Below are 14,521 nucleotides of genomic sequence, written 5' to 3' on the forward strand. Positions count from 1 at the left end.
GGGAAGGGAAGGGAAGGGAAGGGAAGGGAAGGGAAGGGAAGGGAGAACCTAAATCCCCTCTATTACTTGTGCTAATGTCCCTGAAGGCCGCAGTGCAGTATGTTCAGCACAAGCTGAAGGGAGAATCCAGGTAATGGTATAACTCCAGACACATCAAGAGCAATTTAGGGAGCCTGAAATGCATTTCCCCTATAGATGCAGTTTGCTGACTTTGCTATGTCTTCTTTCATGTACCCAGAATTTTTTCTCTCCCTAAAGCATTGCCTGTGGTCATATTTTCTGAGTGCCTACTGCGAGAAAGCAAGTTAAGAGAGTGGAGAAATTAAAAAGTAAGGGGGCAGGGAGTGATACTGGAGGAAAAAAAAAAGTTATGTTCTCAAAACAGATAATGGGCCAAGTCTTAATTTTTTTTCTCTCCTCTTAAAACTGATTAACTCTCTCCTGCCATGAAATTTAAATATATCATTTGCTCTATTGCCTACATCCTATCATGGAAAAAGTGTATTTCCTCACATCAGTATAGTTTAAATATTGTTTTTTGGCTAAATCACACACAAACACTTTGTATCCACATAAGCATAGCTGAACTAAATTAAGCTAATAAAAATGGAATGTCTTAACTTCCTGACATTTTAAATATTCACTAAAACTACGACCTCCTTTATGGTACAGTTTGCCCATTCTTGATTTTGTGACTCTGTTTAGGTATATGGGGGTTGTTTGGAAATGGGAAAAATAGAGAAATAAAAAGGATATGCTTTATTCAGATACTCAAGCTAATTTCAGTATTGTCCATACCCCAGCTGAGAAAAATGAAAGATAAGCTGATATGACTGATTCCAAATTTTCAAGGAAATGAGTTCAGCAATTTTCTGTGTGTTTTATTTGGCTTCTAGGAGGAAGAAGGTTTAGAAAGGATTGATTACTTCCAAAAGGTGGATGTGGAGATGAAGGATAACCACACATCAACAACAGCAGCTCTTGAGACTTCTTAGCCTCCCCTTTTATTCCAAGGGACAAATCATCCAGTGGTATCTGCATAAAGTGGATAAATCATCCAGTGATCATGCAAAAAGTCTTCAGCTTAATGCTCTATCACCTAATTCCTGCTTTTCCTGTCAGTCATGGAATGCTGTGAAGTTGGCACTCAGTATTTCTGTTCAAAGAGATTTTGGTCCTAAGACAAGGAGGCAAACACAGGGACAATCCAAGCTCATCTGGTGGGGCAGTACAAGTTGATCAGAGATTTGAGCTCCCTGTCTTAGGGAGCCAAGAACTTCTGAAGTTCACTCAGCCTGAGCTGAGTACCCACATCAGATCAAAATAAAGATTAAAGGACAGTGGAATGAGAAAAAAAGGCTTCAAAAAATGTTCTTCATTCTTAACCTGGGAGGTTTGATTGTTGTTTCAGCTCCAGAGGGTTTGGGGTCTGTAGAACAGTTCTGAAGAGGGGATGCTAAAGCTATATCCCACCTCACATTTGTGGGGTCCTTGTTGGCATCATGTACCTGGATTTCTTAAGGGAAAAAAACCAGTGCAGGGAAAGTACAGGCAGAAAAAAGGGCAGAAAAAAGAAAATAAGGAAAAGGCAGTACAGAATTACAGAATGGATTGAAAACAAAATTAATCTTGGATACAAGAGTTCTCCTCAGTAACAGGAGATAGTAAAATAGTAATGCAGCAAACTCTTGGAAGGGCTCCACTTTCCAGGGAGCCCTTAGGCTGTGAGAGGCTTGGTCTGGGAAAAACTGGACATGACCCATCAATGTGAGGGTTCACCAGCTGGGGTTCCTGACATCAAAAACTGATCACTAAATGGGTACCAGAGACAAGTGAGTGACATTTGAGCCCATTTTCTTTCACAATTAGACAAAATCAGTGTCTTCAGTTTTGGGCCCATCACTAAAACGGTGCTGGAATGGTTCCAGAGTAAGGAAATGAAGTGAAGGGTGTTGAGAACCTGTCCTGTGAGGAATGACTGAGGCACCTGGGGGTGTTAAATGTGACAAACATTTTGGACATGTCCATAAGGGTTCAACACATCTGGCTGAGCTTTCCTGCCTTGTTAAAAGTTGCTCTAGGTATCTTTCTTGCTGTTGGGTTTGGTGATGCTCTTCCCTGAAGAAAGCACTGGTGGGTTTAGGAAAATATAAGATAATGGGGAGAGAATTTTGTATCAAGGGTTTTAAACTGAAAAAAAGACAGATTTTGACTAGATATAATGAGGGAATTTTTCAGTGAGGATGGTGGAACACTGGTGCAGGTGGCCTGGAGAGGTGATGGATGCCTCATTTCTGGAAGCATTCAAGGTCAGGTTGGATGGGGCTTGGAGCAGCCTGATGTAGTTGAAGATGTCCCAGCTCATGGGAGGTGCTTGAACTAGCTGCCCTTTAAAGTCCCTCTCCAATCCAAATTATTCTGTCATCCTACAATTGTATGATTCTATGAAAAACCCTGGTTATGTCTGGAGATGTAGCAGGAAACACAGATTTACCAACAAGCATTATGGAAAGTTGTATTTTTAAGAGAAGAGTCTTGGTATTATTCACAAAGAAAAGGTTTTAAAGTGCTCACCAAAGCAATGATTTTGTAAATCCATTAGTAGGCTGGCAGTAAATTTTTAAATACCTGCAATGCAAATTAAAAGCTTTATAATTAAAAATAAGCTTTTCAATAAAAAAATACTGATTTCTGAAATACACGTGAAAACATACAAAGAAAAATATCGGGAGAAAAAAAGAGCTGGTTTGGAGGAAAAGGTACCAAACACACTCAGAAACCCTGGATTTTGCCAGAACTGGGAAATCTGCCTTTCCATGAGCTCAGCGAGCAGCAGAGGGCGCTGGGATAAACAGATTTCTTCTAAACTCCAGCCAACAATACGGATTTGCTGGGAGCTGGATACTGAGGGAGATAGACTTTTATTTCTAGAGATCCGTGCTAGATTTAAAAGGCAGAGCAAGATTTAAAGCCCATTTCTGAAACAGTGCTTTGATTAGGGGCGGGCTAAATTCAAAACAAAACAAAATTTAAAAAAAACAAAAATAACAATAATTCTGGAAAAAGCATATGAAATAAAGGTAGCATAATTTATTGAATTCAAATTAATTTTTTTTCGAGTTTTCAACAAAGTAACCATCCTGTTATTGTAGGTTGTCTCCCTTCCAGGCCTATTAACAGATATTTATTTCTTTGGGATAATTAGATATTCATTTTAGTCTGTATTCTCACTATTCTACAGTAAGTAACACTCACAGCATTGGAGTGTAAAGGATTTATTTGGATTTTAAGGTAGAGATTCAAGCACCGAATGGTCTGTTAATCAAAAAATAAATGCAAATAAGAACCTGCAACTTTATCCTTAAGAGGAAAAAAATCATATCAGCATCATTTCTAGCAGAGGAAATATTTGGGTGTTTGCAACTCCCTGATATGGACCTGGACCTCTTGGAGCAAGTACAGAGTAGAACACAAAGATGCTCTAAGGACTGGAGCAGGCAGGCTGAGAGAATTGGTGTTGTTCAGCCTGGAGAAGAGAAGGATCCAGGGAGAGCTCAGAGCCCCTTCCAGGGCCTAAAGGGGCTCCAGGAGAGCTGGAGAGGGACTGGAGACAAGGGATGGAGGAACAGGACACAGGGAATGGCTTCAAACTGCAAGAGAGAAGAGTTAGAATGGATATGAAGAAGAAATTCATCCCTGTGAGGATGGAGAGGCCTTGGCACAGGTTGCCCAGAGAAGCTGCGGCTTCCCCATTTCTGGGAAGTGTCCAAGGCCAGGCTGGACGGGGTTTGGCACAGCCTGGGCTATGGAAAGTGTCCCTGCCCATGGCAGGGGGGGTTGGAAGGAGACGATGTGTCAGCTCGGTGCCAATCCGAGCCGTGCCAGGCTCCGAGGGAAGCTGCGGGAAGCGAGTCCCCGTCAGAGGGCGCCGCCGCCCCGCTCATCGCGCTGCGAGCGCCGCGGGCAGCGCCGGGCGGAGCGGCCCTTCCTCCGCCAGGGCAGGGCTGCGAGGAAAGGTATCCTTAAAAATAATACATACACACATATATATATAAAATTATAAGCTGTTCCTTTGCCATCGCAGCTGCCAGCTGCAGCGCCCGTGCCCAGCTCACCGCTGGAAAAAAAAACAAACGGTGTTTTCCTTGGAAGAGGTTGGAAAAGCGCGACCCAAACTGCCGGGAAACGACTCGTTCTCCCCTTTTGGTTTTATTTTTTTTCGTTTTTAGTTTTGAAAGTACGGGTTGTAGTGGTCAGTTTGGGATACGTGTGTGGCTTTTTGGACGCAGGGTTCAGCGCATGTTTGAGGGATAAATCGGTGTAAGGGTTGCTGCGTGGAATTGCTGAATTAGACTGGAGGCAGCTGAGGGGGTGGTGGCATAAAAGGGCAAAAATCAAACGCGAAGAACCTTACTTTTCCAAATGAGCACTTGTTCTTTTGTCATGTTTTGCAAGTGCAAGAGAAATGTAATAATAGTGGGGTATAAAAGTCAGAATTTACCGTCTATATCAATTTGTTAGCAAGAAGCCAGTGGACGCCAAGTCTATTTTAGAGTCTTCGTTTTTTCACTCCCCTCCTCTCCCCTCCCCCAGCTCGCAGAGCATATTTAATTCCGAGTGCCACGGAATTGTGAAGCATTAGCCGTCACGAAGCTCATTCACTCTGCCCTGTGCCAGCCTTCATGACTCAAAGACTTTCACAAAAGTGATGGCAAGCTGTCCCTTTATGAGCTTGGTATTTTTCTAAGAGGGTCATTCAGATCTATGGGTGCGTAAGGGTGGCTGCATGGGTATCTCCGCACATCCCCATGCAAACAGCTCACATCCTTTCTCCTTTTACAGCATTTTTTACCCTATTGCCTCAGCTGAAATGATCTGTCCAACCCACTCAGAGATGTGCCCTTTTTCTGCTCCTCCTCAGTGCAGCACTGGCTGTGCTGAGAAAAAGAAAAAAAAAGAAAAAAGCTTTTTATCTGCTTTAACAACTTCTAACAAGACCGTTGTCCAGCTCCTGCTGTAATATCTGGCCATTATTTACCCCTTGTCTTTTGTGGGTTGAGGCTTTAAAAGAAGATGCACACTGAAATGGGGAGGGGTGGCAGGGTGGTGTAGAGGCTGGGGGGGGAAAGGATGAATTTATACTTTCTGCCTTAATTTGAGGCCAAAGTGAACAGAAAAAGCAAAGCCCACCCTTCCCACCAGCCAACCACACACCAGCAAATGTGTCTCCTGATGAAGTTCTCCTCATTTCCGAGATTATATATATATATATAAAAGCATCTTTACCTGTAGGACCTTTGAAAGTACAAAGGACACCGTGCACTTTCCCATAGGATCCCGTGCAGAATAACAAAGATTTGTAGGAACCTTATAGGCAGAGCTTGAAATTTCCAGAGACAGGACCTTGAATTTAGGAACACCTTCTTTCTCTCTTCTCTCTGCCTCTGTGCCTCATTTTTTTCCCCCCCATTTTTTCCCCTCCTGGTGCACCAGCCTACTGCAAAGCTCGATTGTTTCCTTTCAAAGGCAGAGATGGGCTCTGCTGCCGGTGCTGTGCAACGTGTTAAAAAAATCGGACAATGAGAAGGAAGGTTTGCCTGGGGAAAAAAAAAAAATAAAGGTTAAAACTGGTCTAACTCCTCCTCTCCCCTTCCAAACCGAGGGCTACCCGGGAAATGCACAAACCCAACTCTATTTTCAATCATTTTCTGAGAGTAGCAAACGCTATTTAAATGAGTGCACAGAAGGGTTTGCTAAACTCCTTTTTTATTTTTCTTTTATTTTTCCCCCATATAAAGTATTTCTAAGTTATAAAATATACAGTACAAGCCTGAAGTCTAAGGCTTTCCAGTGGAAATCATTGATCTAAATTTACTCCTTTTAGATTTGCTTGAATGTGCTTTGATGAGACGCTGTTTTGGTGTTTAACTGCATATGAGAGGATAATTTCTGGACATGTAAATAAAAGCATATTGCATGTGGGGAAAAGCATCATATCTCGTTGTAAATGATGAATCACTTAGTGCAGAGGCAACTTATCCTTCATTTTATCATAGGGAGGATCTAAAATATATTAATTTAATTTCATATGTCTATCTATCTATATCTATATCTATCTATCTATCTATCTATCTATCCATGCATCCATCCAACCATCTACTAAAATATCAGATATATGCAATGCATAATAAGTGTATTTAATCCCTCTATACCGACTCAAATATGTGTAAATGCATAACTAGATTCACAAATATGCATTTAAATACACTCCTATATAAACTGACCAGGTTTGCATGCACATGTGCCTATGTAACATGCAGTCTCCATGTGCCCACATGTGGAAGAATATATATAATTTACATATCTAAATGTGGCAACTAATATGTCTATACATGGGGAAAAGTTGCCTTTTCGGTGATAAATGTGTGTATAGGTGCCTGTAGGTGTAAATCTGTGAAAGTGCAGCTGTGTGTGTGTATGTATTTTAAATGTCTGCATATAAGTGTCTATATGTGTGTATATGTCTATATCTAGTCACATATATGTCTGTAGCTATATGTAACTATGTAACAGATAATGTTTTTTACTATCCGATTGAGGTAGGCTTCTGCAGCCTATTGTTTCAGACAACAGATATAAGTTGCGATGGAAGAGGAACGTCGGATTTGGTGTCTGTCCCCCATTTCCAATTATAGATGGATCATTACAGACAGAGAAGTACTGAGAATCCAGACATCTGCTCTTCACATGAATGCACTCACCTCCTAGAGAACAGCCTGCCATCATGCTCTGGAAACTGGTTGAAAATGTCAAGTATGAAGATATCTATGAGGTGAGTATATAATATGCATATTAGTAAGAGAGTATATGTATATTTAAATATACATCTAGCATATAGATACAGGCATGGCTTTATAATACATATATAGCTCTACATATACATCCAGGCAGAAATAGAGACATACACCAGCACACACGAATATAGAGATGGGAAACTGAGACTAAATGCTTAAATGCTTATTTATTTGCATGTTTGTATTTAGTATGCCAAGTCCTGAACTTTTTATTTTTTTTTTTCATGGAAAAGCTGTTTGATGCGATTTAAAACATCAAAGAAATGATCTGGGGATTGGAATGAGGCAACTTAAAGGCAAGAGTTTGAGTGTTTAGACCTCCAATTATATATAATTCGATTAAATATGGACAAATGTTGAGGAAAATTTTAAAAGGAGAGAAAAAATAGAAAAGAAACACAATCCGGTATTCAGTGACTGGATGTTTTTCTTTCTTTTATTTTTTATTTTTCAATTCCAAGCTCAGCTCAACCTGAATATGGATTTTATTTTTTTCTTTTTCTGCTTTTCACAATCGGATACGTTTTCTACGAGTTTTTAATACCTCTACATCAACAGATAAGCTGTGCATGTGTACATATACCGGCATTAATTAAGCGGCACGTACATTCTTGTGCGTGTGTGAGTTCACACACCCGAACCGATACAGTCAAAGGCAGCTCCGCATAGTCCGCGGGCACGAAAAGTTGTGAGCTTTATCCAGACCTTATTTTCGAGGTCAAAAAGCAAACCAAGGGGGGAGGAAAAAAAAAAAATCACAGCTCAAACGCTGCGAAACCTTTCTTAATTTTGCACGGTTTCCTGAGCCGGATCTTTCCCAAACGGGCTCCGCCAGTGTATTCCTTGTAAGTTAAACCAGCGCGGGGCATTTTCTCAGAAACGACGGCGGGGGAAAAAAAGAAAAGAAAGGAACAGGAAAGATGAGTGAGGAATGGAGCTCCACAAAATCACTTTTTTTTTTCTATTGTTTTTGTTTTTTAATTACGTGGGATTAATTGCAGCGCGATCGTGGGGGTTTTTCAGAGGGGCTCAATCCGCCACCTCCAGCGCTGGAGCTGCTCCGTGGGGAGGCGGCCGGGCAGGGACCGGGGACCGGGAAGGAGCCGGGGACAAGGAAGGGACAGGGGACAGAACAAGGGACAAGGGCCGGGGACGGACTGTGAGCTGAGCAGGGACCGGGGACCGAGCAGGGGCTGGGCAGGGAGCTGGCAGGGGCTGGGGATGGAGCAGGGACCAGCGACAGGGCAGGGACCGGGGTGTGAACCGAGGCCGGGAAAGGACTGGGCACCGAGCAGGGCCAGGAGACAGAGCAGAGAAGCGGACAGGAACCGGGCTGGGACCGGGCATGGACCGGGGACCGGGCAAGGACCGGGCAGGGGCCGGGCAGGGGCTGGGCACCAAGGAGAGAGGGGATACCGAGCCAGGGGCTGGCTGCTGGGCAGGGACCGGGGATCGGGCAGGGGACGGGCAGGGCTGGGGATCGGGAAGCGGCCGGAGCCCCCCGGGAAGCGCCGTCGGGGCCGCCCCGTCCCCAGCCCCGTCGATCCGCCCGCAGCCCTCCCCTCCGGCAGAGCCTTGGCACTTACAGAGGGAAAACTCCCGGGAAAAGCGTGGAAAGGGACCGAGGGAAGGTACAGCTCCGGCTGCCCCCGGCCGGAGACAGGACGGGATGGAGGGGAGCGAGGAGGGGAGCCGCTCGGGAGAAATGTCTCCTGTCCCTAAAGCTGCCGTCAGGCTAATTACCATGGGCAAAATCCGTCTGCAGAACGAGCAGAATGGTCACACACGTGTGTATGAGTGTGTGTGTGTGAGTGTGTGTGAGTGTGAGTGTGTGTGTGTGTGTGAGAGAGTGTCCCCGAGTGTCCCCGCGTGTCCCCAGCCCGCCGAGCCCTCGCTGCTTTTCCCTCCCCATCTCCCGGCGCAGCCCGGCCATTGTCTCTGCCCGCAGCAGCAGGCGACAAAACATCTCCCCTCCCTGGCTGCCGAGCTCGGGGATGAGGGCTTTTTTCCCACCCTGCTTTTGATGGGGGCTTTTAAGGCGCTGTGGATTTACGGACACTCGCGTTCGTAGATTGCCGTGGGAGAGAAGAGCTGGGGGAGCAGTTGGGTGGGATTTGGCTGCGGGCAGGGTGTATCCTAACTTGGGGATGCGCTCCAGGGAATTTTGTAACGTGTAGCCTCGCAAAAATTATAAAAAAAAAATAAAAAAAGAGAGAAAGAGAGAGAAAACCATTGTCTTTTTTTTTTTTTTCTTTTAAGAGCTGAAACCCTCTATTTGTGTTTAAAAAAAAAAACACAAAAAAACCCACTTCTCTCTCTTCTTTCTGATTTATAATTAACACGATGGTAGAGGTGTGTCAGCCACTTAAACTGAATCTGTTCTTAAAACAAAAGTGTGTGTGTGTGTGTGTGTGTGTGTGTGTGAGTGCGGGGGGGCAGCTCTGGGAAGTGTGAGTCTGTTTAGGAAGGAACGCAAGTTGAACTTTAACAGAAATGGCAGACAGTCCAGTTGAACGGGTTCCTGCAACATCAAAAAGGTTTTATATCGCCCCTGGCTTTGCCTCAAAACTATAAATTTACTATCCTTTAAAATTCACTCGATGCATTTCACATTTGAGTAGAAATCGGGAGATCTCTATAAGTATATATATATATATATATATATATATATATATATATATATATTTCATATCGAGCCGTAGAAAGAGGATTCAGACCGAAAAAAAAAAAAAATAGAGCCCAACAATGCGGATTCAAGTATTTATTTGGATATTGTGAATAAATATGATCTGTAACACGCGCCAGAAGGGCTTAATCTTTACTGTAAATAGACATATATTGCAGTGACTGAGCATTTCTTCTTCCATTCCTTTAAAAATTACCTAAAAAAAGAAAAAGGAAAAAGCCTCTTTTTCTTCATTATTTACTTTAAAACCCCAACAACAAACTGCAAGTACAAAAGCACCGGAGGCAATCAATTCCTTGTATTAGAAATGTATAATTAAATATGTATTAAAACAAAAAGGAAATATACTTTTCTCTTCTTCTTCTTCCTCTTCTTCTTCTTTTTCTTTTTCTTCTTCTTCTTCGCCTCAAGCATTGCTTCATCTCAGTTCCATGATCCAGCTCAGCAGTGTCTACTTTCCACATCTTCCTCCGCTCAAGTTTATTGAAGTTCTGCCTCTTCCTCGCTAAACTTTTTCCCCCCTCTCCCTCTCCCCAAACTCTGCCTCTGCCAGCCCCCCTCGTCTGATTACATCTAGTAATTCTCCACTGAATGAACGTCATTTACAATAGTAGGGGAGCTCTCGAGCTGGCTGCCAGCTTCACGCTCCATTTGGTCCTGCATTCTCCCTTTAAAGTAGTCGTGTAATATTAATAGTCATGAATATCAATTATTATGAGGCGGTGTAGAGAAGGAAAGGGAGGAAGGGGTAGCGGAGCAGTCTGAGCCTAGCCTTGGGTTGAAGAGGATTGTATTTGGGAGCTCAAAGGCAAAAAAAAAAAAACAAAAAACCAAAAACCAAAACCAACAAAAACAAAAAAAAAAAGGAGGAAAAAAAAACCCCGAGAGGGAGGGGTAAATCATATATGTAGATAGAGGTTTCCAGGCTCGGTTTTGGGGGCACTGGTCTTTTTTTTTTTTCTTTTTTTTTTTTTTTTAACCTTTTTTTTTTTTGATGGATAGACTTCGAAATATCTCAAGCTGTTCTCCTGTGTCCAACACGTCCCTTTGCAGATCTCCTTGATATTTTTTTCCCTCCACTTATTAGTATTATCACCATTATTTTATTTTTAGCTATTACAAGACTTTTTTTATTTCCAGATGTTAGTCCACACCTATTCCGCCATGGTGAGTTTGGATCCATGTTGTACTAGAATTGCATGTTCTCTCTCTCTCTCTCGATCTGTTGTGTCTCTCTCTCCCTCTCTCTGTCTTTTTAAACGCCTTTGGCTTGGTAATTTAGCACAATAATTGGAGGAGGCTTGCAGCTGCTTCTCCCTTTTTGCATTGTGTGTTCCCGATTTGAGCTAGGGGAGTCTGGGGGGGCGACCAGGGGGAAAAAGAACTTTTTTTTCCTTGTTGTTTTTTTTTTTTTTTTAATTTTTTTTAAAAAAATCATGTGTGCCATCGCTTGTGGGGGTTTGAGCTACACTTTGTGGAATAGATATTTTTCTTGTTTACTTTAACCTCGCAGCTTCAGTGCGTTGGAGTTGGACAAAACTCCTCTCCCACCTTTTTTCTGAAGCCTCTACACACTCCCCCCACCCCCTGTCCCCCCCCACATCTCAAAGACTTTTCATTACAATTAACCCCCACCCCATTCTCTGGAATATAATATTGGAAAAGGAAACAAAAGACACTGGAAGTTGCTGCAGACATCATAGCGCCTGGATTTGTTCAATACCGATGTTTCATCTTTATTTTATTTGATTTTTTATTAAGTTAATTTTTAAGGGGTAGACTCCCTTTAAGCGAAGATTCCCCGTAGTGGTTTTTTGGGTTTTTTTCTTTTTTTTTTTTTTTTTCCTTTTTTTTTCCTTTTTCCCAAGTCCTTTTTAACACAACTTCTCATCTCGGAGTCTTCCGAGAAGTGCAACTTTCTTTTTGGGCTTTTCCACGTGAAAATGGGTTGGTGATTTTGAGTTGCACGACTTGAGCAGAGGGAATAAACAGATGTTGGGAAACTTTAGGCAGGAGAAGGGCTGGGTTGTCTGGATAGTTTGGTTTGGTGCTCTTAATTTTTTAAAGTGTTCTTTTCCCTTTGGTTTGATTTGAGGGGGCTGTGGATTGGGAATTATACCACTGGTCTGAAATCGCAGATCATACATGTATTTGGAGCACTAGTCCTACATTTTTAATTATGACATTTAGCAATTCTCCCTCACACCCCCCGCCCCTTCCCCCTCCTTGATAGTTCCTGGGAATAGACACGATGTGGGTGCAAAACATTTCTAATACGTGGCGGGGGAAGGGGACACATCTGAATCCCACTTTCCAGCTGTTTACATCCTATTTTGTTTTATTTCACTTCGGGGGGGTGGGGGGAGGGTTGTGGTCCTTTTACTTTTTCTTTTTTTTTTCCATTTTTTTTTTTTTTTTCTAAAAAAGATCCTCTTTTTTGTTGTTGTTTGTATGTCATTCCGCTTGTAGGACCGGCATGATGGAGTGCCCAGCCACAGTTCCAGGCTGTCCCAGCTGGGATCCGTCTCGCAGGGACCCTACTCCAGCGCTCCTCCGCTCTCTCACACCCCATCCTCGGATTTCCAGCCGCCTTATTTCCCACCCCCCTACCAGCCTCTTCCTTACCACCAAAGCCAGGACCCTTACTCCCATGTCAATGACCCCTACTCCCTAAACCCCTTGCATCAGCCCCAGCAGCACCCCTGGGGACAGAGGCAGAGGCAAGAGGTGGGATCAGAAACCGGGTCACTGCTGCCACAGCCTCGGGCCGCCCTGCCCCAGCTCTCGGGACTGGACCCCAGGCGGGACTACCACTCAGTTCGGAGGCCAGATGTCCTCCTGCACTCAGCTCACCATGGCCTTGACTCCGGCATGGGGGACAGCCTTTCTCTGCACGGCATCGGACACCCAGGGATGGAGGAGGTCCAGGTAAGGCACCGCGTTCCTTTCTCCCGGGCAAGGCAGATGGAGCCCCCGTCCCTGGGTCAGGAGTGATGGCTGAGGGATTTCCAGTAGTATTGCTGGGGGTTGCTATCCTTTTTCCACACCGGGTTTGTAACTGTGGTACTCCCCCTCCCCCTCCCTCTATTTTTCTAATTTTATTTTTATTTTTATTTTTTTAATAAGAGAATTTATTTCCTCGCCGTCACGCACAGGCTCTGCTTTATAAACCCTCCCCTACATGGCCAAGCAGCAAAGTGCAGGGGGAAGGCAGACATGCTGCTCTAAATATTCCACGTGTTTCAAAAGCTGGCAGAGTTCAAGCTTGGCTTTTCAAATTCCAGTTATTTCCCATGCAATCTCAGCTTCCACTCCCCTCCACCCCCCTCTCCTCCCCCCAGCCAATTTCCTGCCGTTCAGAGATTTTGATGAAACTGTCGAATTACTACATTTTTCATCCGGGAGGGAGGGAAATTATAAACAAAACCCCAAACAATGCAATAACTGGTGATCAGGAACAAGTCCCGCGTCCGTCCCCCCACCCCCCTTATTTGCGAAGTGTGCTTGGTAGGGTAGCACAGATTTTAAATAGTTTCATTCCCTCTTTTGGATAACAAAGGAGTTTCGCCGAGCTCAAAGCACAGTATTTCCCAGCTTTCTTCCATCCCACGCGAAACTCATCATCACGTGCTATTTCCTAAAAACAGAAGGACCCTTAACAGCTTCGCTGCTGGGGAGGTTTGCACCTTGCTGGAGCAGGGCATGGCCAGCCCGTGGGGACCCCCGAGACAGGAGCTGGAGCCTCCAGGGTCCAAATCCTGCCTCAGGCTCTCCTAATCGGGATTTTTGGGGTTCCCCTCCATGCGTTTTTATATATATATTTTTTTTTTTTAATTCCAATTTTTTATCGTATCTCATATCTGTATATGTATTTAGTCTTGGGATAAATAAAGGTATGGGCCACTGAATGAAATAACGACATCAAAGTTACAGAAAGGGGAAAAGAAAGGAGAAAAGAGGAGCTGGGAAGGTTTAAAAATAGCCGTGAAAAAGGATGCTGCTGAACATGAGAGGAATCAGAGGCAGGGAAGCGGAGGGGATGCGTTGCTTTGGCTTGAGGCTTGTCTTAGGGCTGCACGGGAAAATTCCCGAGCTTTGCTGGGGAGGAATGTTTTAGAAAAAGAAAGGTTTTGCTGTTTGGATTTGCTCCTGCCTCCGAGCTCAGTGACCGCCGGGTCTCTGGTTTCTGCTGATTTCCGAGGTGGCTTTGAGACCTGGGGGCAGCCCCTGACCGCCAAGGGTGCGATGTGCAGGTCTCGTCTCGCATTCCTGGCTCAGACAAAGTGCTTTGCAAGTCAAGGCGAGTTTTACCTTTGTGAATGCAGAAAGGAGATCGCTCCCCTCCTTTCTCTCTGCAGCCGATAGGCGTTAAGTACTGTTTGTGCCTGGGTATTTACACTTTCCCCAAAGAATAGTCGGTAATTGTTGTGCTTTTGTGAGAAACGGAGTAAAACAGAGGAGAGAGAAGGGAAAGGAAGGAGATAAAAAAAAGAGAAGAATGCTGAAAGGACAAGAGAGGAAAAGATAGAGAAGAGAGGGAAAGGAGGGGGAAAGATAGGGAACGAGAGAGAAACACATAAAGAAGAAAAGAAAGAAAGAAGAAATAGGAAAGGAGCTCAAATAAAGCAGCTCTCCATCCGTTTCCCAATAAAACATCCCTTCTGCAGGAAGGGCACTGCACTGGCGGAAAGTGCCTGTCCCCGATCGTCCCAGAGCTGCGGGGCCACCCGCGGCCACCCGCGACCCGCTCGCCAGGGTGCGATGGGATGGGGACAGGATGGGATGGGGACAGGATGGGATGGGGACAGGACGGGATGGGGACAGGATGGGATGGGGACAGGACGGGATGGGGACAGGATGGGATGGGGACAGGATGGGATGGGGACAGGACGGGATGGGGATAGGATGGGATGGGGACAGGACGGGATGGGGACAGGACGGGATGGGGATAGGATGGGATGGGGACAGGATGGGATGGGGA

General features: G+C 44.5%; 1 protein-coding gene across 6 annotated transcripts in view; it reads left to right on the forward strand.

Annotated features, from left to right (window-relative positions):
- Window positions 1-6,641: 6,641 nt before the first annotated feature.
- The window catches only part of TFAP2B (transcription factor AP-2 beta), a 34,086-nt gene continuing 26,206 nt past the window's right edge, over window positions 6,642-14,521 (forward strand). For 2 of the 6 annotated variants that reach the window (XM_033513113.1, XM_033513112.1), the window contains exons 1-2: window positions 6,642-6,832; window positions 12,010-12,468. In XM_033513113.1, the coding sequence (XP_033369004.1) occupies window positions 6,752-6,832; window positions 12,010-12,468 (540 nt within the window). In that variant the 5' untranslated portion in view covers window positions 6,642-6,751. Of the gene's footprint in view, window positions 6,833-10,290; window positions 10,708-12,009; window positions 12,469-14,521 lie in introns of those variants that run through there. The other 4 variants (XM_015623334.3, XM_033513115.1, XM_033513114.1 and 1 more) reach the window with 4 other exon arrangements.

Source organism: Parus major, chromosome 3 (genome assembly GCF_001522545.3).
Source record: "Parus major isolate Abel chromosome 3, Parus_major1.1, whole genome shotgun sequence".
Taxonomy (NCBI): Eukaryota; Metazoa; Chordata; class Aves; order Passeriformes; family Paridae; genus Parus; species Parus major.